Source organism: Notolabrus celidotus, chromosome 9 (genome assembly GCF_009762535.1).
Source record: "Notolabrus celidotus isolate fNotCel1 chromosome 9, fNotCel1.pri, whole genome shotgun sequence".
Classification (NCBI taxonomy): Eukaryota; Metazoa; Chordata; class Actinopteri; order Labriformes; family Labridae; genus Notolabrus; species Notolabrus celidotus.
Genome location: NC_048280.1, coordinates 17,862,345 through 17,889,026, shown reverse-complemented (window position 1 = coordinate 17,889,026; position 26,682 = coordinate 17,862,345). Strand labels below are relative to the sequence as shown.

At 40.8% G+C, this 26,682-nt stretch overlaps 2 protein-coding genes across 7 annotated transcripts; one reads left to right on the top strand and one right to left on the bottom strand.

The window, feature by feature from the left end:
* Positions 1-290: 290 nt before the first annotated feature.
* On the bottom strand, positions 291-12,894 carry ddhd2 (DDHD domain containing 2). The gene is given in 29 exon segments (XM_034691640.1): positions 291-2,459; positions 2,612-2,792; positions 4,142-4,246; positions 4,433-4,594; positions 4,700-4,710; positions 4,712-4,755; positions 4,757-4,801; positions 5,144-5,209; positions 5,211-5,300; positions 5,847-5,933; positions 5,935-5,999; positions 6,002-6,023; positions 6,148-6,243; positions 6,418-6,537; positions 6,665-6,726; positions 6,807-6,833; positions 6,836-6,866; positions 6,868-6,924; positions 6,926-7,016; positions 7,154-7,294; positions 7,371-7,407; positions 7,410-7,469; positions 7,560-7,674; positions 7,816-7,863; positions 7,865-7,906; positions 8,053-8,246; positions 9,227-9,419; positions 11,802-11,956; positions 12,501-12,894. Coding segments are annotated over 28 exon segments (2,394 nt in total). The 5' UTR covers positions 11,922-11,956; positions 12,501-12,894; the 3' UTR covers positions 291-2,377.
* On the top strand, positions 11,788-26,359 carry si:ch211-166a6.5 (clustered mitochondria protein homolog). Of its 6 annotated transcripts, none has more exons than XM_034691629.1 (30): positions 11,788-12,101; positions 13,703-13,854; positions 14,484-14,627; positions 16,306-16,418; positions 16,663-16,834; positions 18,297-18,434; positions 18,515-18,669; positions 18,763-18,917; positions 19,126-19,248; positions 19,373-19,505; positions 19,599-19,691; positions 19,771-19,937; positions 20,076-20,255; positions 20,344-20,781; positions 20,864-20,937; positions 21,037-21,141; positions 21,231-21,331; positions 21,431-21,583; positions 21,679-21,741; positions 21,838-22,070; positions 22,514-22,598; positions 22,754-22,907; positions 22,993-23,132; positions 23,420-23,500; positions 23,626-23,751; positions 23,849-23,958; positions 24,075-24,168; positions 24,249-24,374; positions 24,468-24,538; positions 25,013-26,359. In XM_034691629.1, the coding sequence occupies exons 3-30, from the start codon at positions 14,579-14,581 to the stop codon at positions 25,653-25,655; spliced, it is 4,275 nt and encodes a 1,424-aa protein (XP_034547520.1). In that variant the 5' UTR covers positions 11,788-12,101; positions 13,703-13,854; positions 14,484-14,578; the 3' UTR covers positions 25,656-26,359. The 6 variants fall into 6 exon arrangements, with proteins under 6 accessions (XP_034547520.1, XP_034547523.1, XP_034547521.1 ...); XM_034691632.1 differs by having other exon boundaries at positions 11,809-12,364; positions 16,309-16,418; XM_034691630.1 differs by having other exon boundaries at positions 11,814-12,364.
* The last annotated feature ends 323 nt before the right edge of the window (positions 26,360-26,682 follow it).

Here is a 26,682-nt window from a genome sequence, read left to right as displayed (position 1 = left end):
GCGCTCTGTCAGCACTATGATTTTATGCCACCCCAGAGGATAAATTTGAAATAGTAGTTACTTTTATTGAAAATTGCAGTTAATGTCTTCTCTGTAGTTTTTTCACTTTGCAAAGTCGTTCCTCGGGCCGCATGTTTGACACCCCTGGTTTAAGCAAATTTGAGAACCACGAAATTCTACGTACAGTAGCTATTAATGTTCTTTGGCATATTCATTTCGTCCTATGTAAAGACGGAAATGCAATTACAAAAAGCTTAAATGCTCTTAGCAACTAAAAAATTGACACAACACACTTTTTAAAATGTTTTATTATGGCACACACAACATGTAACCATACTCATGGGTTATTTAATTATAAAGGAGAACAATCGTGTATTTGGTACGTTTCAGTATATAACTTTAGTGTGCAAAAGTTGAAGTTATGCTGAGGAAGGGGAGTCAGGGATCACAAAGTCACGTTATTAATGTTTGGACACAAAATGACATTATCGTGACAGTAGTGAGGTTGAAGGAAACACCATAATGATAATTAAGTATTCAGTGCATTTCTTAATGAAGAAAAAGGATCGATCTCATAAGATCAAAACATCTCTTGTGTAGATGTTATACCCAGAAGGCTGAGAAACAGGTAATTCAGGGCTTTAGTGGTGGGGGATTGTGGTGCCCTGATAAGTGGGTCAGATATGAGTCATATTTAAAGTCAAATCACACCAACAGAGAGTTTCTCAACTTTGTAGCCTGGACACAAACTAAGTGACACTTCATTCATAATACAAATACTTAATTTGCTTTGAAACAGAAGTTAATAAATCTGTCATGTTCTTTATGCCAAATTCATTTGATTTCAATGTGTCAACTCTCCTAATGCTGGTTTAAATAAAAATATGAACACTTTGGACCATAAACATTGTGTCAGAGGCACAAACAGTTGAGAAACTTTGCTCTTACATTAAAAAGAATGGCATACAGTACAGATAGTAAACGTAAGGTTACCTTTCCTGAAAAAGGACAGAGGAAAACATGAATTATTTGGCCCTTTCATTGTGGAAAAGTCAGAGCTATCTTATGTCTATCTTCGATGGGATAAACCATCTTTGAGGATAAAAAAACAAAATGCTGTTTGTAATAATTTTGGCTCAACATAGAACAGGGGAGTGGCATGGACCTAAGGGAGAGGAGTTGAACTTGTCATTCTGTACAGTACACTGCTTTAACATTGAGTACATACTGTACTGGCATACATACAGTACATGCACACAACCAGCTCAACATTTCAAGCACTCTAATTTTAATGCTTCCCCTGTGAAACAAACTGTCATGTGGATTACTTCTTTCAAAATGCATGTGAAGATATGATTAAACTGAAAAAAACATATTGCACTATAAATAGAAAGCAAGATGAACTTGGCTTCAAATGATTATGTCAGTACATGACAGTTCTTCTAAACACCTGTGGAATGAAAAATGGAGTGACATGAACATTATAGGTGTATTGCAGAAACGTATGAGTAGCAGCTTTGGCTTTCAAGTGGCCTCACTGTTGACAGAGACATAACGTAGCTGCCAGGAGGACTCGTAACACAAAACATGATCCTTAATTTCCCTGATGAGAAAGCAAACATTTGAAACCAAACAAAGTCTCCTGACCTGGTTATTCATAAAGGTTAGATCTTTTGTTACAGAAGAGCTTACTTGGTTCAAATTTACTGGGTTAAATTTACTGGTGTCCTGTTGAACACATGTAGTAGGAATATATAAAAATGTAATGCATTGTAAAACACTATTTCAATTATATTCTATTTATGCCAAATGATGGCTGAGAATTACTTCCATTAACACGATGTAACCTGATGTGTTTGATTTTATACTTTTTACAACTTTATCTGTTATTCCTAATTAAAAAATAACTTAATCAATACATTCTGATTGTGATATATCAACATAAATGAGCTGCAGCTATATGCATAATATGTCAAGAACTGTAATTACAAAAAGTGCAAAGTAAAATAAACATGACTGAGAAAAAAAAAATTAAAGTGCGACCAGAAGCACAACAGTGACATGAGGGGGGGACTTGAAGCGACTTTTGAAATCCAGCCCCAGTCTTGTTGTGGTAGTTCAGGTGGCACCATCAAGCCACTTTTACCAGAAAAATTCTGGTTGACTGACACATCTGAACCAAGATCACCTGATTGCAGCAAAACAGTCTCCATTGAGAGGCGAGGAGAGGGTGGGGGAGTCAGTTGTAGTAACACCCAGACTGTAAGGCATTCTGGAAGAGGGTTGTGCAGCCTCTGGCTTTGTCAGTTCTTTTTATTTTACAACTTTCACGTCACTGTCACGTTAAAAAAACGCAGTCAACAGTCATAAAACTTCATTACTGTTGTGGTTGTTCAAAGGCTACACCATGCTTGTCATAAATCTCCTTCAGCAGCAGAAGAGCTGTATCCTCAGATTCCCTAACAAACACACCAAAAGATAAACATAATTAGTTGAAGGAAAACTGAAGATCAAATAAGAAAATTTAATTTAAAAAGATTTCCATCAGCCACATAATACAAAAGAACTCTAATACTGTAGTTCAACCCCACCACAGGTATGCATGACTCACCAGTAACACAGATGGGACTGGATGGCAAACAGGTATTCATTGAAACTCTCGATGGGTTTTTCCTGAAGTACAAAGTCGATTCTCCGTCCTCCATTCAACATCCCCACTTTTATCTCAGGCTGCTCAGGCTGTTCAGGCTGATCTGCTGACACAGAGGACTCTGCCTCCTCACACACTGCGGCTGTGATAGAAATAAAGAAGAATGAGCCTTTAAGGGCATGTAACAGACAGAAAAACACAATATAAACAGCCAACAGCGAATATAATTAATTTATTTTAGTCAACAAGAACAGATAAACACAAATGGATAAAAGAGAGCAGTTGCTGTCTGCAGCAGTTGATATACAAATCTATGCAGGTGAAGCAAACTTACACACGTCTGTAACCAATTTTAAGATTAAAGGATTCTAAGAGATTTTTTTCCCCACAGGAATGGATGATTTGTAATTGTCCTGGATTGCAATGAACAAGTTGTTAAATATAAGTGATTTTGAAAGCAAACCTTTGAATAAAGACAAAGGTGAGTCTAATTCATGATTTAGTTCACTTTTTAGATTCATACATTTTTTATAACTATTTCAGAAAATCCACCTCTGTGCTGACTTGTAATCCCAATGATAAAACACAAAAATCTTTCATTACATTGTACCATGTCCCAAAAAGTCTACTAAAAAGTCTGCCAGTTTCAATCTTGCATCATTTTGCTTGATACAACAAATATAAGTTTTTGGGGTTATAAATACAAAGCAAGGAAAAGGAAAACAAAAAGAACTTAAGTCATTAAATTGTATGGTCTGTCCCTAAAGCAGCTGTTTCGCATATGATAAATGCCATTAACTGACATTCTAACTGAGGCGCAGTGTGAAAGGGCAGGGCATGTACTTGCATGCAGCTACTGTAAGCAATCTGCTCCTGATGAATGATACTACACACTGGTTGAGATCCAAGAAAATAATCATGTTAAAAAAAACAAATGTCACTACTCTACTTGTCCTGTTTGTCAGCACCTACAAGTGTTGTATGGACAGTTACTATTGTTGTTTTTGAAGTTTGACAGTCAGTGAAGCTGTTTATAAACTCAACCAATCATAGCTGACAGACGGAAAGGAGGGGGGGGGGGTGCTTGAGGGAAGTGTCAGTAAAATGAATGCTGACCTTTACAGTTTATACGTAAAGAAGGGTTAGTGCAGGTGGGGGGGGGGGGGGGGGGGGGGGGGGGGGACAGGAGTGGTGTGAGCCTGCAGCAATAATGTAAGACATTATGTAACCTCTTCTCTTTGTGAGGATGCAAACTTGCCAAAGTAAGCCACAGAAATAGAGTTCCCTTATTTAATGATTCCTCTATAGTGCATTATTCTTTTCCAGATTTAGGTCTGCCAAGTTACATGAAAATGTTGAATAAAAATAACTACTCACAGGCAAGTTTACAGAGAAACCCCTATTACAGGGCTTCTACTGTAGTAAGGTAAGAAAGAATCAATTCACTGTTTTATTCTAATTGTTTCTGACCAAGTGACTACCCTGGCTTACCTTTGAAGTAATGCTTATGAAGGGCCCTGGGCCACTCCAGTACTTTAGTCCAAAAATCAGCACTTTTCTCTTCCGTCTTAGCAGAAGCAGTGATTGCTGCAGAGGCTGAGGTTTCAGGTAACAGGGTAAGGGGTTAAGGGAGGAAGGAGCAAAAACACACAGCAGAAAAGGGGAGGGAAAAGGTGACAGCATGCAGAGAGGGTTGACAGGGGTACGAAGAGACTGAGTTAGACGTACTCTTGAGCACACTCACACACAAATACACAAAGGCAAATGAAAGCTCTTTTCTACCGTGTGTCTCTTGAAGGTCCCTCTCTATTGTAGTTTCTCCTTCCTCTACTGGGGGCAGTGCAGCAACTGGTAACCTTGCAAAGGACTGCCATGCCGTCCGCAGCGATCCCAAAACATTGTTTTTCAAATCCATGCTCATACGGGTCAAGCTGTCCTTTAGCTCTATCAGGCAAACAGGGACAGAGATTATCATTAAGCCTGCCATAAGGAAGCCAATACACCAATATAGTTCAACAAAGACGAGGAGAAGGAAACGAAAAGGCATACCCAGGTGCATCCCTTGCGGCCTTATGGTGAGGGATCAGCATAGGCTCCAGGTCCACCCTCTCTCACAATCATGGGCTCTATCCGATAGGCCACAGGGTCATACTGCACAACAATGAAGGTGTAAAGATAATTGTTGAGACCCTGTTTCATCAATTAGGAGTGGAAGACCCTGTGTGCAGTTCTCATGTGTATGTTTATTGATGGCAAAAGACAGAGTAGATAACTGGTTGTGTTCAGATATCTAAACTTCATACTTAGGAAACTGAGAAAATAATCTTATTATATTGATTAAAAAACAAACATTTGTATCTCATCAGTTACTGCTAATTTACATGAAACTGAAAACTCTGACTGTACCGAATAAAGTCTCTTCTATTCCCTTTTTTGGGATGAATGCAGGATGTGTGGTATACCTGAACGTCAGATTAATACGGGATTACTCACTGGGTGGTAGATGTTGTAGAAGCTCTTGCAGGTGGGGAAGGTGTAGTTAGGATCGATGTGTTTTAAGTCCACGCACAGTCAGGAACATTCCAATAGGAGAGCCAAAAGCAAAAAACGTTTGAGGGGGGAACGCCAGCTGTGGGTATTCTATGGAGACCTGCGAAGAGAGGGCAGAGTCGAGGAACACTTAATGTAAAATAGAGTCATGCCTTACACTCCAGTTTTTGTTTGAGGCAGATAAAAGATAATCAGACTTCTTGGGTGAGTCAGGAACATAAAAACTAACTCTTATAGCATCAGGGCGACAGCCAGGGAGTGTGATAGCAGGTGAGGAAAAGAGCTGGAGCAGACCACTCATGCAGGACTGACCTGAGCACAAATACAGATGTGTGGTGTTGGGTTGTACAACTTGATGGGATAAAGACGGTAGCCTCTATCATGGGAGAATGTAGGTAACCCTATGGCGTCCCTTGAGTTTTCCCTGACCAGCCTGGACTGTTTGTGAGAAAACTCCAGGCAGGGTGATATAAGGACAAAGCCTGAGAGTATGGGACACCATGTGAGACACACCTGTCCTTGGCTATGCCTCCATTGGTCTGTCCAGGCAAGCGAGGGAGGAGAGAAGCAGGAAGGTGATGCATCAAGCTTTTATCTATGTGAATTCCCAAGCTGTAGTTTATGTATTTGTGTCCCTGCGTGGTACCTGTCCGATGCCCATGTCAAAGTATTCATAGTCTACAGCGCTGGTGATGGACTGTGCCCTGTGGAACTGGGACTGCTGCGCTGTCATTTCCCGAAGCTTGGCTACCATCAAGATCACTGTCCATCAGAGGTGGATTTTGCAACCCTGGTGCCAACGAACTGCTCCAATCCTACAATCCTGTTGAGATTGGAGAACATAAAGCATAATTGAACTACTTCTAAACTACAGATACCTTATTAGTAACAATCATTAGTAAATAGAGTTTGAAAGTAGAAGGAAAACTGATTGCAAATGAAATTACCTCTGGAAGCCATTTCCTCTTGATGTAGTTCAGGATCTTCTTCCGAGGTCCAAGAGGAATCCCTAAATCTTTCAAATCACCGTCCTGGCAAAGAGCCTGTGTGAGGAAATTCACAAGTTTTACATTTTGTATTACACTTGAATTTGTATGTGTTTGTGCGTGTTTGTGTGTGTGTGAGTGTGTGAGAGTGTGTGTGTGTGTGTGTGTGTGTGTGTGTGTGTGTGTGTGTGTGTGCGTGTGTGCGTGTGTGCATGTGTGCGTGTGTGTTACCAGTGACTCCAGGTCTAGGTTTTCTGCCTGTAATGTTTCCAGGTACTGCTGAAGGCCCAGTCTGGTGAGAATCTGTTCCAGTGTTGCACAGTTTGGATGAAAAGGCTCATCAGAGGACACCTTACGCACAGGAAAGGACAGAGTAGAGAATTTGATTTTTTTATACACAATTGGAGATATGTGCAATGCTTTTATTAGTATACTTATGTATGCTGTATGCTGTCTTGTACTGAGAATGCGAATGTACCCCTTTGCTGGTTTCCGATCCAGTCTTCTGATTGGTTAGCAGGTCAAACAGGATTAAGGAACCTGTAGAGCAAAAGCACCGATATTCAGCATTTCATTGACTTCATATAAGTTTTATTCTTCTGTGTTTGTGCAAATCCTACCCAGGCTATGGCCTACAACTGAAACTTCCCACTGAACTCTGGGTGTCTCTGTTTAAAGAGGGGTGTGAAGCTTGTTGATCTCTGAGGCCACTGTGTCCACTATGGTCTGGCAGAGTAGGTGGGGCTGTATAGAAAAACAGGTCCAGTAGAGTGTCGTTGGTAAAATGTCTCAGCCTGCTAATACTGGGTAGAGTGATCCTCTGGATGTCCCTGAAAAGCGTGGAACAAGGGAGAAAATACACGCAGGGAGGACAGTGTTTGATCACTTCCTGCAAAATGTGAGACATAAGTAACACTGTACAACATAGGAATTTGATTTTCATAGAACTATTGTTCTCCATACTCACTCGTCCACACCAGTGGCATCCACGTGTAGAGCACTGTGCCAATTGACTGGCAAGAACTCCACTCTCACTATACCACCATCCTGCTGAGCCCGCTTGTAATGAGAGGCGAGGAGGGACAGGGAAGCACTCCTGAAGTCATTACTGGAGAGGCAAAGAGAAAGGACATTGTATATGCAACTATATACATAGTATGTATGTACACAAAAAAAACTGACACTAACCACACTGTATGATGGATCTGAAGCGCAAGTCCATGCAGGGCCGATGCCATGGACCATAAAGACAAGGTGGTCCACATGATCTGGTTCACTGAGGGAGCACAGAAATATGAGCGAAGAGTTTCATCTGTACATTCTGCTTTTGTAAATTGGTATCATAATTCCTTAATTGCAGATGCTTACCATCAGGTATCTTACAGGTATATTTTCCACCCCCCTCTTCAGTGTTCGTGGCCGAGTCTGCTCCGAGGGGGAAGACACCCACTCGTCCTGCAATCCTATTGGCTGGTATTGCATTATCAGCTGAGACAGGATCAGGGAAATGAGAGACAAGAGGCTTGTTAAAAAGAGACATTGAACCTAATTGTTGAATCACACCAAGGTGTCTTTTTCATATTTTACATATTTTCATGAACATGGTGACATTTAAACAATAGGTTTTACTTTGGGATTGTGAAGGATAACAGTCTCTCCAGACGGAAATTCCAGTTTTAGTTTTCCATTCGTCTAAGGTCACTGCGATCATATAGGCCTCCTAAAATTTTAGGATGAAGGGAAAGGAATCAAAGACAGATATATATGGAAAGACGAGCATAGTTATAGGAACAGTTACGTTGAGGGGGAAATCAGATTAATGAAGAAATGGGCACTGTGATGGCAGAGGGTTCAGTGTTGGCCTACCTCCAAGCTTTGGCTGAAGTCTTCAGGATACGGTAAGAACCTGGTGTCTTTGTCTCCTTTATAGAACCAGGTGCAGCGCCGCACTTCAGTGGGAGCCTGCTCCCAATACACAGCATGCCGCTTCCTCTCCTTGACATGGACATCATACCGCTCTCCTTCCACAGCTATCACCACCTCCTCTTCCTTTTTACCCAACTGCCACAGTAAACACACATACACAATCTTTTTATAACTTCAGAAAACAAGTTTAAGGTTCCATGAGGATGTTGGTGCTTGGATTGATTTCTGACAATAGATGCGGAAAAGACATGCTCCTGATAATTCACATATTTTCTTGGGATGTATGGAGGAAAAGGTGGGTTAAATCCATAGACTATATAAAATATGGACGTAGTATCTGTGACATCACCCATCTGTTTCTGAAGCACTGTTTTGAGGCAAATCGTCGGGGGAGCTACAGTGCAGCTGTCGAGTGATTGTGATGTAAAGAGGCGGGCTTTGAGCCTCCTAGCCAACAGCTACAGTGTTCCCGCCTGCCAATCAAGTCAACTGTGCCTCTCATTGGAAGCCTGTAATCTCAATATCTTCGAAATTGTGTGCCGATCGAGGAATGAGCTATCAGACAACACTCGTCTTTTGTACCAGGCTGTAAACATATTTATTTCTGCTGTATTTTTTTTTTGAATTGGTGTGTATGTGGTTTCCAGCCTTGGAGCCAGCCTCAAGCAGATCCTCGATGAACTGCGGTTTTTAGCACTTTCGCATTGGACTCATATTTTTAGATTGGAGGTTGCCACTTGGTTAAATCAAGTGATTCATGTAGAAAGCTGTCCAATTTACAAGCAATCTACCGATAGGAAGTTATTTTTAAAGCTAAAGACTCATAATTACCCCTGAGGACCATGTTGTTACCTAACAATTACCATTACTTGCTGACTTGGATCTCTACAGCAGCATGGCAAGGATGACAATTGCCCTCCTTTGGAATCATTTGAATATCTCCTTTTCAAAGACTGTGGTCAACAGAACTGTCCCAGAGGGAAATCATTTACCACTGTTACTTTGTTGATTTAAATTATTTCTCTTAGATTGGGGTGTGTTTTGTTATAAATAGAAACACTGACACCTCATTCTAACTCTCAGTTAAACTGCTACTAACAGTGAGCTTAGTTACCTTTGTTCAAGGCATTCTCTAATTTGTCAGAGTCTTCTGTACTGAAAGGGAGCCAGGAGGTGCTGTCCTCGGCTCGTCGACAGAAGAACCAGTGAGGCTGCACTTCTTTATAAGGAGCGGGGGCCGACTCCATGTCAAGCATCTCGAAGGAGGAAGTGGAACAAGGAGAGGCCTCATCCACGACGGGTGACACCTGGAGAAAAATAGGATGACAGCACGTCCAAGATGCTAAATCAATATTTCTTCTTCACGCCGGCAATAGTGATCAGATAAGAAGAAAAAAAGCAAAGCCCAGCTTGCTACACTTGCACAACTGTTTTTGTCTTTCTGAGAACAACCTATTGCTTAACCTTGTATCTTTAAAAGAAAGTAAATATAGAAGTCTGAGCTGAGTCTGTGCCCTTATAATAAGCTCTTATCAAGTACCTGAGAGATCAGACAAAGGAAAGAACGGTGACAGGAAAGGATCAGGCTTCCTCATTTCCCGAGACACAAAGCCCTGTTATATTCTTTCCTCCTCTACAAGCTGCCTCTTGTCTTTGTCTCAACTCATTGTTTCAGCTTGTACACAACCTTCTTTCACTTAAATTCACAAAAAAAACACCCATATTACACACAGCTGTCAAATTACCAACCTGATTTGCAGTGTAATGTGCATGTGGTGGGTGTACAGATTTACAACAACTCTGATCCTTTATTTGGATGAAGTCATGTAACATAAAAACAATGTTCATTAAGCACTAAACCTTTGGGGAAATGGTTCATATGCTCTATTCTGGTACATACATGCTTCACACACTCTGACACAGGCTTCCAACAGCATGCTTGTTCTATTGTCTCCTCTGGACACTTTCATCTCATATACCCTCCTGTCTTTTATTGGGGGTAAAAGAATGCAGCAGCTATCTCTGCATGTCCAAGAGGATGGGAGTACAAGCTTTGTACTTTTTCTGTTGTTAATGAGATTGAAAAGACAATGAAGGGGTTAACAGAGCCTGTCTTAGAGATACAAGAGTTGTAAGTTGAATATAAACACTTGGACTTAGAAGTTTACCCCAATTTTACTGCTGTGGTGTGTTGTCTAAATACTGGCATGGCCTCGAATTGTGCAATGTGCCATGATTTTGTTATATAGGATCAATGTACTTCAATCCAATTTTATCCACTTGCTTAAACCTTTTAGAGTTCCTAATCACAGATCAGCCTAGTCAAAGACTGAAAATAAACATATTGGGGATGACACTTCAAAATTGTACTTCGAATCCACAACTAGAGCTCGAGCAGCCCTCTGTGCCCCTGAAGCTGATCAATGAGAAATAATGACTTCACTGATAACACTCTTTAGCAGGGATAACCTATAGACTGTGTAGTAAAATATTAACTGAGGGGTCCCACCGGCTCTTTCATACAGTTTCAAATCATACATGTCAAATTTCTTAAAAACTTATGGTGAAGGCTATGCTAATCTATGTAGAGCACGCACATGATTTTAGTGTTGTGTTAAGTTTGCTTACAACCAGTTTTATTCACTCTTACTAAACCAGTTCTAATTCCAATCAGTAATATATGCAATTCCAGTGGTGGACATTAACAAAGTAAATTTACTTGAGTACAGTACAAAAGTAAAATTTTTGAGTATCTGTACTTTACTTAAGTATTATTTTTGGGGGAACTTTTACTCCACTACATTCAGAAGACAATTATTGTACTTTTGACTCCACTACATTTCTATCAATGCTCTAGTTACTCACTACTTTTGCTTTGAAGTCAGCTCATGAATTTCCTTCTCTTTTCTGAAATCTGATCCCTAAGACAGTAAAATGTGTTTGTGTAGTTCTGTTTGTCTCAGTGGTTTAGTTATACCTGTATATCAAACACAGATCAAATTTCCCTCAGATCAGGCAGTTCATTTAGATATGGTAATGATGGTTATAATTCTCCACAAGAGCACCCATGTCCATATCTTCAGCCCGTGGTTAGAGGTTTTTGAATTGAAGAATGATACTTATCGTTTGAAATGTTCTCCCTGTTTCCCACTCTGCCCAAACACACTAAAATTCACTGTCCAACATGAGAAAGCGTTGAGCTACGTAACATTTGTTTCATTCCAGATAAACATTTCAAACTAAGTTGTCTGTGCTTGGAGTAACTTAGTGTCTGTTTTTATTCCATGGTATAGTTTTTAGAGATTTCAAGTAACGGTTTCTAGATAAACATGATGTAACTGAATGTACTCCTATGTATTCTTCACTGAACTCATGTATTGTGAAAATACAACGTTTTGAAATTTTTTAAGAAGTACTTTGAATACTTACATATTTTAAAAAGCAAGTACTTCAGTACTTTAACTCAAGTTATAATTTGACAGAGTAACTTTCACTTGTATTGTAGTAATATTTGACATGAGTATCTATATTTTGTATAAGTAATGAAGCTGTGTACTTTGTCCACCACTGGTAATATCTGAAATTCATAACTGAAATCTGCCAGTGAGCACAGAGAGTAGAGCTACAGAACTCACTTTAAAAAACAACAAAGCTATAGCAATAAAAACAAATAACACATGCCCCCTTACCGGTTCCACAGTGGTCTTCCCTGTGGCCGAGGTTTGAGTGGAGTTGTCAAACAGGTCTTGGTTGTTGACGTTTGGGGCAGCCTCAGATAGACCCCCCTCTTCACCAGGACTGCATGACATTTGTCCAGGACCTAGTCCCAACCTTCAGCTCTGACCTGAGGGGAAAGGGGGGGCACAACAACACGGACCCTGTAGTAAAAACACAGTGCAGAGCAGAGGCGTCACACTGTCATACAGCTATATCCCTTGCCACTCTTACTTAAACCTTGGTGGCGTGTGTGAGGGCAGAGAAGTTAATAGGTAACTATCTGTCATCCCAGATCTGGAGGAGCAGTGCCAGCTGACTCGTTAGCTGCTGGGCAGTAATGGACAATGTAAACTGTCCTGTAAATGTCACAACAAGCTAACTGGGCACGCTAGCTCAGCCACTTTACGAGGGTTTCATAATCGACGACAATGCACATGCTAATCTCGAGCAAAAGCAAGCGGAAGGAAACTGACATGTGTAGCCTTAGTGGTGTATTTTGAGAATTACACAAACCCAGAAACTGACTGTTGTTGAGGTAAGTTGAGGTTCATGCTAAAGGCTAAGTTATAAAGGCTTAAAGAGACAGTCATTTCAAGCTCTCAGTTTTCACATCATGCTCATAAACTGGACTTTAAAATCTAAGAAACATGGAGTCTTTATCGTCAACTTACCTCTAATTTTACATAACAAATAACACCGAGTCCGTGTGTCCGTAGTTTAGCTTGTTCTGACTAGCTAGCAAAGGGCAGCCTGTCAAACGCTGCCTAGTTACAGTGTCCTCGGACAAATTACGATTACAAATTTAACCTTCACAAATAAACAAATTAACGCTCAAGTTTGTGCAAAATGAGTAAAAATGAATTGATTATCTATATTAAACTTACAGGGAATAATGTGATTCTAAAGATTACGAAGAGAGTCAATTATAAAGTAAAGAACCGAGCACATTTACATTAAAAATGTAGTCAATACATTTCCTACTATCCTAAAATTTTGTCCTGCTATAATAAAATAAACTATGAGTTGCTAAGGCCTGCATGCAGACTCCAATACCTAGCCTGTTGTACAAGATCACCGTAACTTTATGAGTAATACTGAGATTTACAAGGAGCACTTGAAAGCATCAGGAAACTTCACAACATCACAAGGGCACCGCCCCCATTGGCCTGGCTGACGTCACGAAATTGTTATTTTTTCGAGAGTATGAAGTCTGAGGATTAGGGACACTGAAAAAAAATCTAATAATTAATGTGTAATTTTTTTTTATTATTATTATTTTGAGAAAAAGTCAGAATTCTGAGAAAAAGTCAGAATTCTTAGAAAAAGTCAGAATTCTGAGATTAAAGTCAGATTTCTGAGATTAAATTAAGATTTCTGAAAAAAGTCAGATTTCTCTGAAAAAAGTCAGAATTCTGAGAAAAAGTCAGATTTCTCTGAAAAAGTCAGATTTCTGAGATTAAAGTCAGAATTCTGAGAAAAATTCTGACTTTTCCAGAATACTGACTTTTTTCTCATAATAATAATAATAATAAAAAATATTGGACCTTAATAATATTACTTTTTCAGTGGCCCTAATCCTCTTCCGTATCTACCATATCTCTACATTAAAACAAAAAAAAGGCAAAAAATACATATTTGTACAAAGGTTAAAGAACAGCTGCTGCTTATAGGTTATACTTTTAAAAAATAATAGCGATTTGGAACAATTGTTTCTGGTATAATGATTTTTTTTTTAAGAATGACATGAGAGGGATTTACAAAAATTTTAGAAAATGTTTTGCATATAGATACTCGAATCTTACCCAACAGATACAGGGATTATTTGGTGAGTATGCAGACGGTGCATCCTTGATTTTCCTGTCCTTCTGCCTAGAGGTAACTGCATGCGGTGGGGCCTATAATACTGCAGATGTGAGATGCAACTACAATTAGTATGGCATTACATTCAGGTAATGCCAAAGAAGATGCCTGCACAGCCAAACCCAGAAGCCCTGATGCTTGCTTTGACCTGAAGTATGCACCAAGGTATGAGTAAATGTTCTCGTAATAGGTGTAGGCCACTCAACAATGAATGATCGGCCACATCACAAGATAGGCACACCCATTTGTGGCAGGTAAACTGTCTCATCAGTGTTGTATCAAGTAAACTGACTTCATTATCATGAGTCAACACAGGAGTTGTTAGATGACTCCTTTAATTCCACAGATCAGCAGAATAAGTGTGGCTTTATAAGAAGTTTACTACTACTTCTATCATATTTGAAACATTTATACACAATGTCACAAAAATATACCAAAACATTTTTAACTTCAAATACTTTATGTCAAAAGCAGTGTGTAATTCCCACCTCTCCTCCAGGGCTTATAGAGGGAGGGAGCAAGGGAGGGAGGAGTGAATCCTGCCAGGGGAGGAAGGGTGAGTGGAGCTAGAATGCATAGACACACCCAGTCCAACAAAGTGTGAGAGACATGCAGAGTAATAAGCCTATGTGGAGCAATAAGAGGGTGTGGCTTTTTTTACTCAGGGAGAACAGATAAGCTGAGTTTTCCCTGTAAAGAGGGGCAGGAGTCACAATCCTGAACAGAGAGCCGTTTTACTTTCACTCCAGCTGCACATTTCTTAACCCTCTCCCCTCTCTGGTGCATTCCTCTAGCACTTTGAAGCCAGACTTTGAAGGGAAGTAACTACTAGCACAAACAAGTGAAAACCAGAAGAAGACAACTGGAGAGAAAACTTCACCCCGCAGCCATGAAGGACAAAGTGAAGAAGGGAGGAGGAAGAAATCAGGCCAAGGCTGGTGAGAAATCTCTGGATTATGTTTTCTCTTCTCTCTTCTCCCTTCTCTGTGTCTCTCTTCTGCACGTTCCTCTTCCTCCTTTTTATGTGTGGTGCCTCCCTCGCCAGAGAATGTGAGGAGGGTGGGAGATTTAGTATAGCTATGCTGCTCTGAACATGGCTGATGCTTTCCTCTGCTTTCAGAAAGTTTGTGACCATTCGGGGAAACTACTTAACTTTGTAGTAATTTACACTGCCATAATGAATAAACCTCTACCTCCAATTAAGATCATTCTGGGACAAAGATTGGCCTTTATCAAATGTTCTGTGAAAGGCTTTTCATCCAAAATATAAAATCTATTTCCAATTTTTCAATTCCCTACTGCAGTTTCTGACTTAAAACTGCTTCTTCACTCTCTCAAACAGACCTTAGCCACTCCCCTTTAACATGACAGTGTGATTGAATTAAGGTAGAGTTTGTGTTTGCCTGCAGTGTTTACACAGCCCCCCAAAAGAAGATATGCACCTATGGGTGCAGCATTATGATTGGCAGGTTATGTCAGTTGAGAGGCTCATCCAAGTTTGATTGATAGTTCCCTTTTGTACTACTTGAAATACAGAGAAGGAGTTCTGCCAAATCAGTGCCAAGATAAACTTGTCAGGGCTGAAACAATGTTGATTTCTGTATAGTAAAGCAACTGTAATAGAGAGGAGGCTGATGGCTCCAAGCCTGCAGAGAGGAGGGACCTCCAGCCGACCAATCAAAAACAGAGAAGCCACTTTTGGGTGCTTTCCATCGGTAAAGCAGCCCCAGATTGACAGCACAAAGCAAGGAATCACTGTAAATGAACTACAATACTAAGACTGGAGTGCAAAGTAAATTCTCTGGTCTGCTGTCTATGTGTTAAAAGTGTTGTTTATACAGTATGTGTGTGAATCCATGCATTCTGAAAGGCTCTGCTGCAGAGCTGTAGGTTTGTTAGTTTATGTGTTTTACCATTCTGCTGTCTGCACATGCCAACGCTGGGTGTGGTTGTCCCTTCACCCTGAGATGACATGGAGGCCAGTAGGCAAATTCAACAGGTTTAGTCACACTGCAGGTTGAGGAACACGCTGGGTCCTGCTCTCACTCTGGTTCAGCGTGTACGTGTGTGTGTGTGTGTGTGTGTGTGTGTGTGTGTGTGTGTGTGTGTGTGTGTGTGTGTGTGTGTGTGTGTGTGTGTGTGTGAAAGGCAGACACACCCCAACTTTCCCTTTCTGTGACATTTTCATACAGAAAATCCCTCTCACTTTCACCTTCAGGCAATTAACTCACTGACACACACACACACACACACACACACACACACACACACACACACACACACGCACACACACACACACACACACACGCACACGCACACACACACACGCACACACACACACTGACTCTTCAGTCCAGCTCATGGTAATTTAACAGGACAATACATGATGGAGTCTGAACACAAAAAGTCACAACTGTGATTCATTCATTCATTCATTCAGTCTCTCATTCCGTGATTCATACAGTGCAAGTCTTTTCAGCATCGCAGTTAGCTGGAAGTATTCCCAGAACATAATGAGCGGAAGGCAAGAAAGGACTGAAACTATTTGCCTTTCTGTTGCCGAGCTTTGTGATTATCCTAACTTAGTTTCTTCTTTTTTCTGATTTCTGTTTCAAGCAGAAGCAACTGGCATGACTGATGGAAAATCAGTTGTTGGTATCAAGCAGGCAGATGACACATCGTTCTCTGTGAAGATCCAGGGGGCAGGAGTGGAGTCTTTTGAGCTACAGGTACTAAAACCTGGCTATTGCAGTGCATAGTTTGAGTATATGTAGACATTTTACTTAATGTTCATCCATCTTGATTTTTTGTCACTGCTTATGCTCTATATACTGTATGAAATACTCTATGTCTTCCACATGTTATACTTTACTGTGTTGCACGGATTGCTCTGAAAGAAAAACTGACTTTTTAAATGTAAGGTTCATATTCAACATATCACTATTGCTGCTTTGTAAAACTGTGTCTTTGTAGGTCCATGGATTCTGGCTTGTGCAACACACTGTAATGACTCTGCTTTCGAGGGATGAGGTGTGTCCGCGTTCCAACCTGTCTTTGACACTTGCTGGAACAGCTCTAGACCCGCTCGTAGAACTGCAGAGCGTCAAGGGGCTCAAACCAGGAGCCATTCTTCGCCTGGCAGAAGGTATCAGCACAGTGTGTTTGTTTGCCACGCCCCGTTTTTAAGATTCTTGTCTTTCTGCTCAGATTTATTTCATATTTACATTTGTTTGAATTGTTTTGTTTCATGTTTGTGATTCATGCATTTTTTTAATAATCCCCTTTAATGCACGTTTGATAACATAATTGAGTACTATGCCGTTTTATTTATTTATTTATTCATTATTTAAAAGGACCATGCATATTAATTAACACTTCTGTAAAATATGCCAGAGTTAGCCAAAAGGCTAGTTTACATCCGTAGTCCCATGCCAGATGTTAAAAAGGCTCCCTAAAAGATCAAGATTAAACAAAGATAAAATAGGGTAAAATAAGATCAAAATAAGAAGGTGGAGGAGAAACCAAAACACAAACAAACAAACAAACAAAAAGAGAGAAGAAAAGAAAATAACCATACGATTAAAAATGACTAAAAGCTACATAAGGACATGATATGACAGTTTTGGAGAAAGTGTCCATGGACATAAAATACATACTGGAATGTAATCTGTTGTGTAATGCAGCTTGCATGTTTTTTTTTTGTCTTTATGTCAGATTAAGAAGATATTTTTCTTTACTAATTTTCAGAGAAAACTAAGTAATAATGCAATCTCAGCTTGTATGAAAAAGTACACTGCTTGTGGTGCAGCTACCCTGCAGTCAAGCTTGCACTTTACTAAAATGATGGATGAATTCTTTGACAAAAAAATTACGTTTTTACTCATTGTTACAACTTGTTGGAGGTAGCTGCAGCCAGAAACATAAATCCAAAACTGCAACAGTTGTCTGGACACAATCTTTGCATGCTGGCTTTACACTCCTGATCTCTGATAAACATTGGAATGAATACAGGAAACAACATTTTGTTGTGTTGGGATCACAGGTCGATTATCTTGCTATCGTAAAATAACTAAGCTTTTTCTGATGAAATATTGAAACAATTCCTAATGAAAAACAATTAGCTAAGAATGCTGTTCTCAACTTCTGCAGTAAAAACTAATCCTGTTGGTGTTATCATCACACTCATCATGATTTCCCTTTCACACGCACTCAAGTTTCTCTCAGCTCAATGCAAATAGCTGACTCATCTTTTCTAATAAGGTTTCATAGTTGCAGAGATTACAGCTCTGTGCCAAGCAATTAGTCAGCTTCTCCCTCACTCGATGATGAAATACTGAAACAAAGTGAAGGCCAACTTTTATTGTGAAGAATTTATACCCTATTAGAGTCTTATCTAAAGAGCATACATAACCAATTACCAGATACTTGTTGTTCTATAATGTCAAACATGAATATTGACATAATATATTAATTTTCAAGTGAATCATTAAATATTGTGTTGTCTATTGTAGCAGTTTGAAACATGTTGATAGTATTTGCTGTATCATTAAGGTCAGTGTAACCCATAGACTGTGTAACCTTTGAAACCATGCTGTATGTCTTTCTAGAGCCCTACACCTCCCGCTCGGCCCAGCTCCATCTGGCTCGTGTGCTGGAGCTGCTGAGAGCATCAGGACCTCAGGATGCACTGAGAGAAGGACGCTCACCCAGCATACTAGAAACACTCACACACATACACACAGCAGGTACGCACACACACTGTGCACTCAGACAAAAATGCAACATTAAAGGTCAAGCTTAACCTAATATCTCCTGTTGGTTGTAGACTCTAGCTTACCCAATGGAAAAAGCCTCAAACGCTCTCTTAGCAACACAAAAACAGAAACAGCCAGCCAGGATGCAGCTCCTCCTGAGTACCTCCTCCCTGGTTCTTCAGATAGACCCCTCATGGCTCTGCTACCACAGAGCTCCCAACCAGAGGTACACACATACCTGGAGTCTTGTTATAGCCTGGGTCACTGTGATGCACCCTGTGACTCACACCGACTCTCTGACTTTGTGTTTGTCTCACAGGCCCCTAGCTGCATCAGGGACTTGTCTCTTAGCTGCTGGAATCCGCCTCCAGGACACAGGAAGCTGCAGGGAGACTTCCAGTACATCACTGTGGTCACCTTAGAGGGACGACGGTGTGACATCACTTCCTGTCCGAAAGGTTTCTTTCTAAACAGGTAAAGAAATAAAATGATACTCATCCTCAAACACAAATATTTAACACATATTAAGGCACATATTTAGCTTTTTAGGACTAGAAAGAAAAATAAATCTTATTTTCCTGTTCCTTAGCTCAGGCTGCTTTGAATTTTTGAATGACCATAATGAATAAATGTCTTGATAAATGTTTACATTTGATTATAAACCTTCTCCCCTATTTCCCAGGTCTACAGAAGATGTGTTTGATCCCCGTCCTGCACAGTCGGCCCCACTTTGTCACTGTTTCACTGACCTGCTCTGTCACATCAGCCCTGCCTTCAAACAAACTTTAACCACACTCAAAAATAGGTAACATTTTACCATAACACTAAAGTGAAGTGTATTTTTGGTTATAAGGAAACAGAGTTTCAATAGTTCAATTTGGTGAGGTGCACACGCATGTAAAGCTGACCGTTCTCTTCCCTCCTTCTAGGTTTCAGTTACCTGCAGTCGATGTGATGCCCACTCCTTACCACACACTGAGCTGGCTCGGGCCTCCCTGCACCTCCCGAATCCACAAAAACACCTACAGCAGACTGGGAGTGGATGATCAGCAAGCCACACAGGTTATTTACTACACAACACATTCTGCTTTTATGTCTGTTGATTGACACACTGATGGCTGTGACATTAAGTCTAACTATGTTTGTTATGTTTAGGCTCCAGACTGGAATGAGGAGATGCAGGCCGCCAGAGGTCTTCCCATGAGCAGTCTGGAGGAGCGGCTGCAGAGAGACAGAGCTCTGCTTCAGGTAACTGAGAAACTAAGAGACTTTTATCACCTGCTTTCTTTCTCTCTTGTCCTTACCCATTTTGCAACTGTCTCCTCAGGTAAACAGTGCTTTTGTCAGGGCCGCTACACAGGGGGCAGAGACTGTTGTAGACGGCTTTGTGGAACCAGTGAATGGAAACCCAGAGGACCCGGCCTTCCTGTGGGGTGGCCTGTTCATGAACCAGGGGGCAGCGAATGTAATGTTTGGAGGGGAGAGGGGCCGCAGGTGAGAACAAAACACAAGTTAAATGACAGGATGCTACATATGAAATCCAATTTGCCCTTAATTTTGGTAATCAAGGATTCGCTAAGTACACTGATGCACCCTAGCAAGTCTGATAAGAGCATCATCTTCTACATGCAGGGCTGCTCAGAGGCTGGAACTGAAAGGAGTACAGGCCTACAGTGACATAGCCCGGCATCAGGGGCTGCACACACTGCCTACAGCCATCATAGACTACAGAGGAGTGCGTCTGACTGCTCAGGGTATGGCTCCTGGTTTGGAGGGTTCAGAGCAGGATCAGGAGACTACCCCAGCCCAGAGGTAAAACCCAATGGAAAATAATATACCAGTTAACTGTAGCAGTTGTATCAGCACACAGTTTAATTGTTCCCCTCCTCCTACTCTATAGAGGCCTGCTATATGGGGTCAATTCAAAAGCCCAGGAGTCCCCCCAGCGAAGGCGGCTATTGGAGCAATTGGCTTACGCATCAAAGTCTCTCTCCATCCAGAGACACGTTGTTATGCTGCCAAACAAGTACAAGGCATCACTGTTCACCTCAGTGGATGCTCAAGGACTGCTGGGGGCTGATGGGAGGTTCTACATACTGGATGTGTTCAGGACCTTCCCAGCTGATGCCAACTTCTGTCCTGAGGTAGAGACAGAAAGTCCGACAGACAACGGAGAAGAGGAAAGTAGTAAAAGCTGTGAAGAGGGAGAGGAGAAGAAGAGTTGTGTAAAAGAGAGCTGGCCAGAGAGTTATCATTCAGACTATGGGCTCCCCAAGAGTTTTCCTCATGGACTCTGTAGACTGAGACCAGAACTGGTGCAGGCCTTCATACAGCAAAAGTGAGTTAAACATAATAAAACACCTTCAACCTAAGTTTTGGATTTTTGTCACAAAGTTTAAGTTTTGTTTTGCTCCTTTCAGACATTGCCAGTTCACTCAGCGTGTCAAGGAGATACTGGATGAAAATGGGGGATTCGAAGAATGTGCAACAGCTTGTAAGAAGTTTTTCATAAGATCTAAATTAAGTGACTCAGAAAATACAGTCAAACAAACTTTGCTCTTTTTGTTCATGACAAATGTTTCTATGCTTGCAGGTGACTCTCGATCCACTGATGCAGTACGAGCTGCTTGTAAAGAAGTAGGCTCTGTGAGCAACATCATATTTGAGATGCGTTTCAACCCAAACGTCTTCTCTCCAGGTACCATGAGAAACTACACACTTACACTCAAACACAGTACAGTATTGTCAAGAGCAATGTATGACAGGCTTTTTGTGTTTTGTGTTTAGGGGTTTCCTTCCCCGATGCTGAAAGTCAGTCAACAAAGCTGCAGGAGAAGTTACTGAGGGAAGCTGCTGTTTTCATCATCACACATCAGATACCAGCATTTGTAAGAGGATCCACTGTTTACATACTATAACAAGCATATGATCTACTGCAAACATGGAACAAGCTCGGCCAATGTATACATATATGTGTGTTTATACAGGTTGAGCACTGCCTACAAAACAATGAGGCACCAACAGATGGAACCTCTCTAAAGCAGGTGCTCCACCAGAGAGGCATCAATCTGCGTTATCTTGGTCATGTGACCAAGGCCATCAGCCAGTCAGAACACAAAGAGCACCTGAGGCATATACTGGTGAATTTAAGTTATGACTTAGTCAACCTAAAAGTCGCTCCAATTATGTAATTATTATTTATGTTTTCTAACATCTCTCATTCTCTCTCAAACAGAGATCTGTCATTGGTGAAATTTTCATCCGCTCAACGAGACGAGTGTTCAACAATTTCCTCCAGGTATTTTTCAGAGAAAAAAAAAGGAAAAGAAAGCAGCAGGTGTGGGTCTTTCACTCCAAAAAGAATGAGCTTTTGCCCCTGGTTATGTTTCTGCAGGGTGTGGACGTGCCAAGTTGCTCTGCAGCTGTCAGTCACTTCCTCTGCTGCTTATTGGTTCCACACTTCACGCCTGCTGCTGTGGGGGAGGAGACCAAAAAGAAGTCGAGGCGGCGTGGTCGAGGGGCAGGGGCCTCTGAGAGTACACCCTGGAGCACACTCACTGGGGCTGAGCTGTGGAACCTGGTTTGCCAGGACGCTGATGAAACATACAGCATTGCTGACTGCCTGGGGTGAGGACACAGAGTGTGTTTGCTCACAGTTCAAGATGTTAGTTTGTTGGTTAGACTTAGAGTCTTTTCTTAATTTGCTTTTGGAGTCTTCCACTATGCAATAACAATATAACTTATTCCCTCTCAAAACCCAATAATGCAACCACAAAAATTATTGGTCAACATAATTGGATCCAGACATTGGTAATAGTTACTGGCCATTTCTCAGGTCAGTATAAAGGTTACAGTATGTCTAAAGTTAATCTTTTTATGATCTCAGTTATAGGCTACCATATACATATGTCTTGTTTATGACACATATGACCTCTATTTGCATAAAATAAGTCATATTGATATACATTTTTGATACAGAAAGGGGAACTCTGGCTTACTGAAAATATCCAAAACTGTGTCAGTGTGTTTTGCAGTACATTTAATACTCTTGTTATTTTTCCTCATGACAGTTCTGGTCCAAACCACCTGGTGGAGCACTATGGCCTTCAGAAAATCTCTTTGCTTCGAGAATTCTGTTTAAAGACTGGAGTACAGGTAACAAACATCTATAATATGAAATGAATGAAAAGTCAGACTGAAACATAAATACACTTGTTATGTTTGAAATTACTTTGGAAATCATCTGTGAGATAAAACCCTGGAAAGAAATACAGTAGAACTACATTGACTTTATTTTGTGTCTATACCAGTTGAGACTGAGGGACTACTTCCTGGACAACCAAAACAAAGCTCCCATTGGTCCAGACGACGTCCTCAACATCTTCCCTGTGGTCAAGCACATTCACATGCCAACTGTGGATGCTTCAGCAGCATACCATGCAGGCCTGACCTTCCTCCAGAAAGGTGGGTGAATAAACAATCTGTTCTTAAAAATGTCCAATGAGAGGTAAAACAGTCAGTCTAACTAGTCTGTGTTTACTAACTGCAGGTCTGCTGGAGCAGGCACACGAGCAACTGAAAGAAGCAGTGTACCTATTTGGCAGAGTGTCTGATAACCTGCACCCTGATGCCTGCTACTGCCACAGCGTTTTGGCCAAAGTGACCTTCCTGCAGGGGAAGCCAGCGGAGGTATGCTGCCTGAGCTGTAACCTTATACAGTTAATTTTTGAAGCAGGGAAAGGATACCATTAACATTTCCTCTGTTATAGTACAAAAGCCAATTTTGAAGTACTTCTGCTTAGAATAAGGCTTCTTGTTTTCTGCTACTTTACTAAAAGTAGTACACAACATTATGGGAGAAATTTTTAAAAAATTCAGAGCTACATCCAACAACTTTGTTAGTCTGCAAATATTTTGAGAGCAAAACACTTTACAAAGGTAGCCACTTCTTCAGCATGACTTTCTCTGCTCTCTAGGCTCGCAGTGTCCAGCTGACAGCGGTAGTCATCAGTGAGAGAGTTCTTGGTTTTGACCATGCAAACACAATCCAGCAATACGTGAGTATATCAGCACATTCTGATTTGTTCAGCGAGGAGATGGCACCAAAACCCCTGTGAGCTGTATGAGGCAGATGGGTCATGTGTGTAAACTGTGAGTGTATTTTCTATTTTCTCATACGTAGGCCCTCTTGGCTGTGTATATGTTTGCTGGAGGGGAGACCGCCCTCGCCCAAAAGTGTCTCCTCAGAGCTCGCCTGCTGATGCTAACAGTTCACGGAGAGGATCATCCATACACTGCAACACTGGATGTAGGTCACACCACTTTGCTGTTACCCTGAGAACGAAATGAGGCGTCATAAAGAATGTCTTAATTTATAAACTTATTTTCTCCTTTCTTTCCTGCAGGGCTGTATCGGCCTGGTGCTGACAGGGGATCAGTCCGGAAAGTTCTTAAAGAACGCTCTCAGACTCAACACTTCTTTCTTTGGACCCACAAATCTGCACACAGCTCTCAGGTGAGGGGCCATTTGGAGCTTTCACTTGTGTTTTGTATAAACAGATTACTGTTGCTTGTTTTATTCCATTTCTCCAACATCCTCACTCTTTTTCCTCCTGCTTCCTGTCCATGCAGTCAGCACATGCTGGCTCAGAGGATGTGCAGTAAGGGAGACTACAGAGGTGCCATGATGCACGAAAAAGAGGCTCTTGCTGCTTTTACTTCCTTGGTCAGTGTACACATGTGACAGAGAGAGAGACTTGGATTGATTGTGTGTGCATGTCATCTCATGGATTTGTTTTTTCTCAGTTTGGAGAGGAACACTCTCAAACAAGCTGCAGCAAAGAGTTTCTTTGCACCATAACCAAGCAGGCAGTGAAGGTGGAGCGCTCTCTCAGGCAGGCTGGAGCTGACAGCACTGAGCAATCAGTGGAGGTATGTCCAACAACTCATGAAGTTGCTGTTAGCATTTAACTCTCAACAAAAAAGAGAAGTATGTTTATTAATCTCTCTGTTGTCTCTTTGAAGTGTATAACTCCCTCATCGGACACGGTGCTGGAGCAGATGGTCCTGGTGACAGGGATCAAGAGGATTGCAAGGTAAATAGTCACTGTCATATTTTGCTTTAGATTTGTTGAAGGACTCATTTAATGCTAAAATGTAACTCTACAGATGTTGAGGTAACTTTCCTTAAAAACATTTCAAGCTTTGTATATCTTATCTGGAGTCTTGTTACTTTCATACATTAAATAAACAAATAAACTGCATCTTCAATGGGTTCATACGGCTAACATTTTAAGGTCTAGCTTTAAAAGTAAAGTTCCCATATGTACTGTAAAAGGAACCTGTGTTACGAATGATCTTAAAAACAATGTATGATGCATATTGCTTCCCTAAAGATTTATGATGTGACACCAACCATTTCCATGATTTGCTGTTGTTAAGCAATGACAGACGATTTTTTTAGCTAATAAATGTCAGCAAAAGAGCTAATAAAGGAATCTAGTGAAATCTGGTTTTAAGGGACTTTAAATTGAGTTTGCAAACAACTAAAGTAAATTGTCTTTTCATAGTAACAAGCTCCAGGAGTACAAGCAGAAACACCAGGAACTAAAGGCAGCAGTGGCAAAAGAGCTAGGATTGGACCTTGGAGCTAAGCAGTTATTCTCCCTGGAGACCCTGAACTGGGCAGAGATAACCCCAGATCAAGAAATGGGAAACGGTGAAGCAGCTGAGGAAAAAGGAAACCTGGGCAGTGAGAGCCAAGAGGTGCAGAAAATAGAGGAGACTTCAGCGGAGAGTGCTGCTGAAGTTTCATCTAATGGTCATGTGGTGGAGCCAGCAGAAGAAAAGCAGCAAACATTAGATGAAGCGGAGAGTGACGAAGTCTCCCCAGGTGCTGAGGTCCAGGAGGTGAACGGGGAGTCAGAGGTCAGGGCCGGAGGAGAGGAAACTGATGGAGACAACAGCAGCACAGCCAGCGGTGAGACAAAATCTGAAGCGACAGTTGATGAGATAAAACCAAAGGAGGTAAATGGTGAAATAAACGTAGCTGAGAACGTCCCCGTCAGCCCATCAGCCTTGAAGGGTAAAGGAACCTGGGCAGATGTTGTTTCTAATGCGCCTATGGCCAACGGGAAAGAAGACCAAGACCAAGACCCAGCAGTCAATGGGGTCGCAGATGGTGTCACTGCCAACGGAGCAACCGAGGAGTGAAAACATATCAAATAGGAAATCAGTGTTGTTGTGGAGTTTTAACAAATCACTGCTGTAAGATAAAACTCTCCCTGGATCTGAGATGTAATTTGATTAAATGACCATGAAGCAAAGCAGAAGATGGCTGTCAGATGAGGAGTATTACACTGTGTTTGAGATATTATTGCTGATTCTGGGAGAGGGCTGTACTGGGAATTTTTTTTCCAACAATAAACTTTTTACTCTGGTTTACAAGTGATTGTTTTTTTGGCAGAGACAAAGTACATATGAAAACGCTGTGTGATAGTATGTTTCTATGAATTACCTAATCATGACTCCGCAATAAACAAGCAATCCCATCAATTAAAATGAAAACATTGAAACCTCTTGCTCTTTTAACAATACAAAAGTATTGTATACAAAGTGGAAAATTGACTGAAAATTAATTTTGACGATGAAAAAACTGTTTATAATAATTAGGATTAGACTAGGCCCATGTACAAAAAGTGTTTTCTAATGTAAAAGACGATGACATGGTCATAATATAGAAACTATACTGTAATAAGTATGGTGTTTTTAATGCAGTAATTGTCTGGACTGATCATATAAATATTACAAAAGTTTACTCCAACAGTCACTGTATTACCCAAAAGTTGCATGTCTCATCTGCTGAACAATGTAGCATTCACTGATTTTGGTTTTAAAATAAAATGACTACATCAGTTCATGTGGATTTTGTGAAATTGATAAAGCTAGTTTTTTTATTCTCACATTATGATGTTTTGCAGCTTGCTCGTACTGTAAATCCCTACTGGTAGAGATTGTAATGTTTTAATGACATTTGTGAATTTAAAGGCTCTGCCTGGGGATTTCAACAAAGTGGTAAATAAAGAAACGGTATAAAACAATATATTATATAACCTACCCTTTGAGAATAACTTTAGAATATGAGCTGCTGCACCTTGTATCAGCAAAGTGTTTAGCTGGGGGAAGTTAAAGTATTTTTGTGACAATGTATAACACTGGTTGTTGCGGATTACAAGATCCA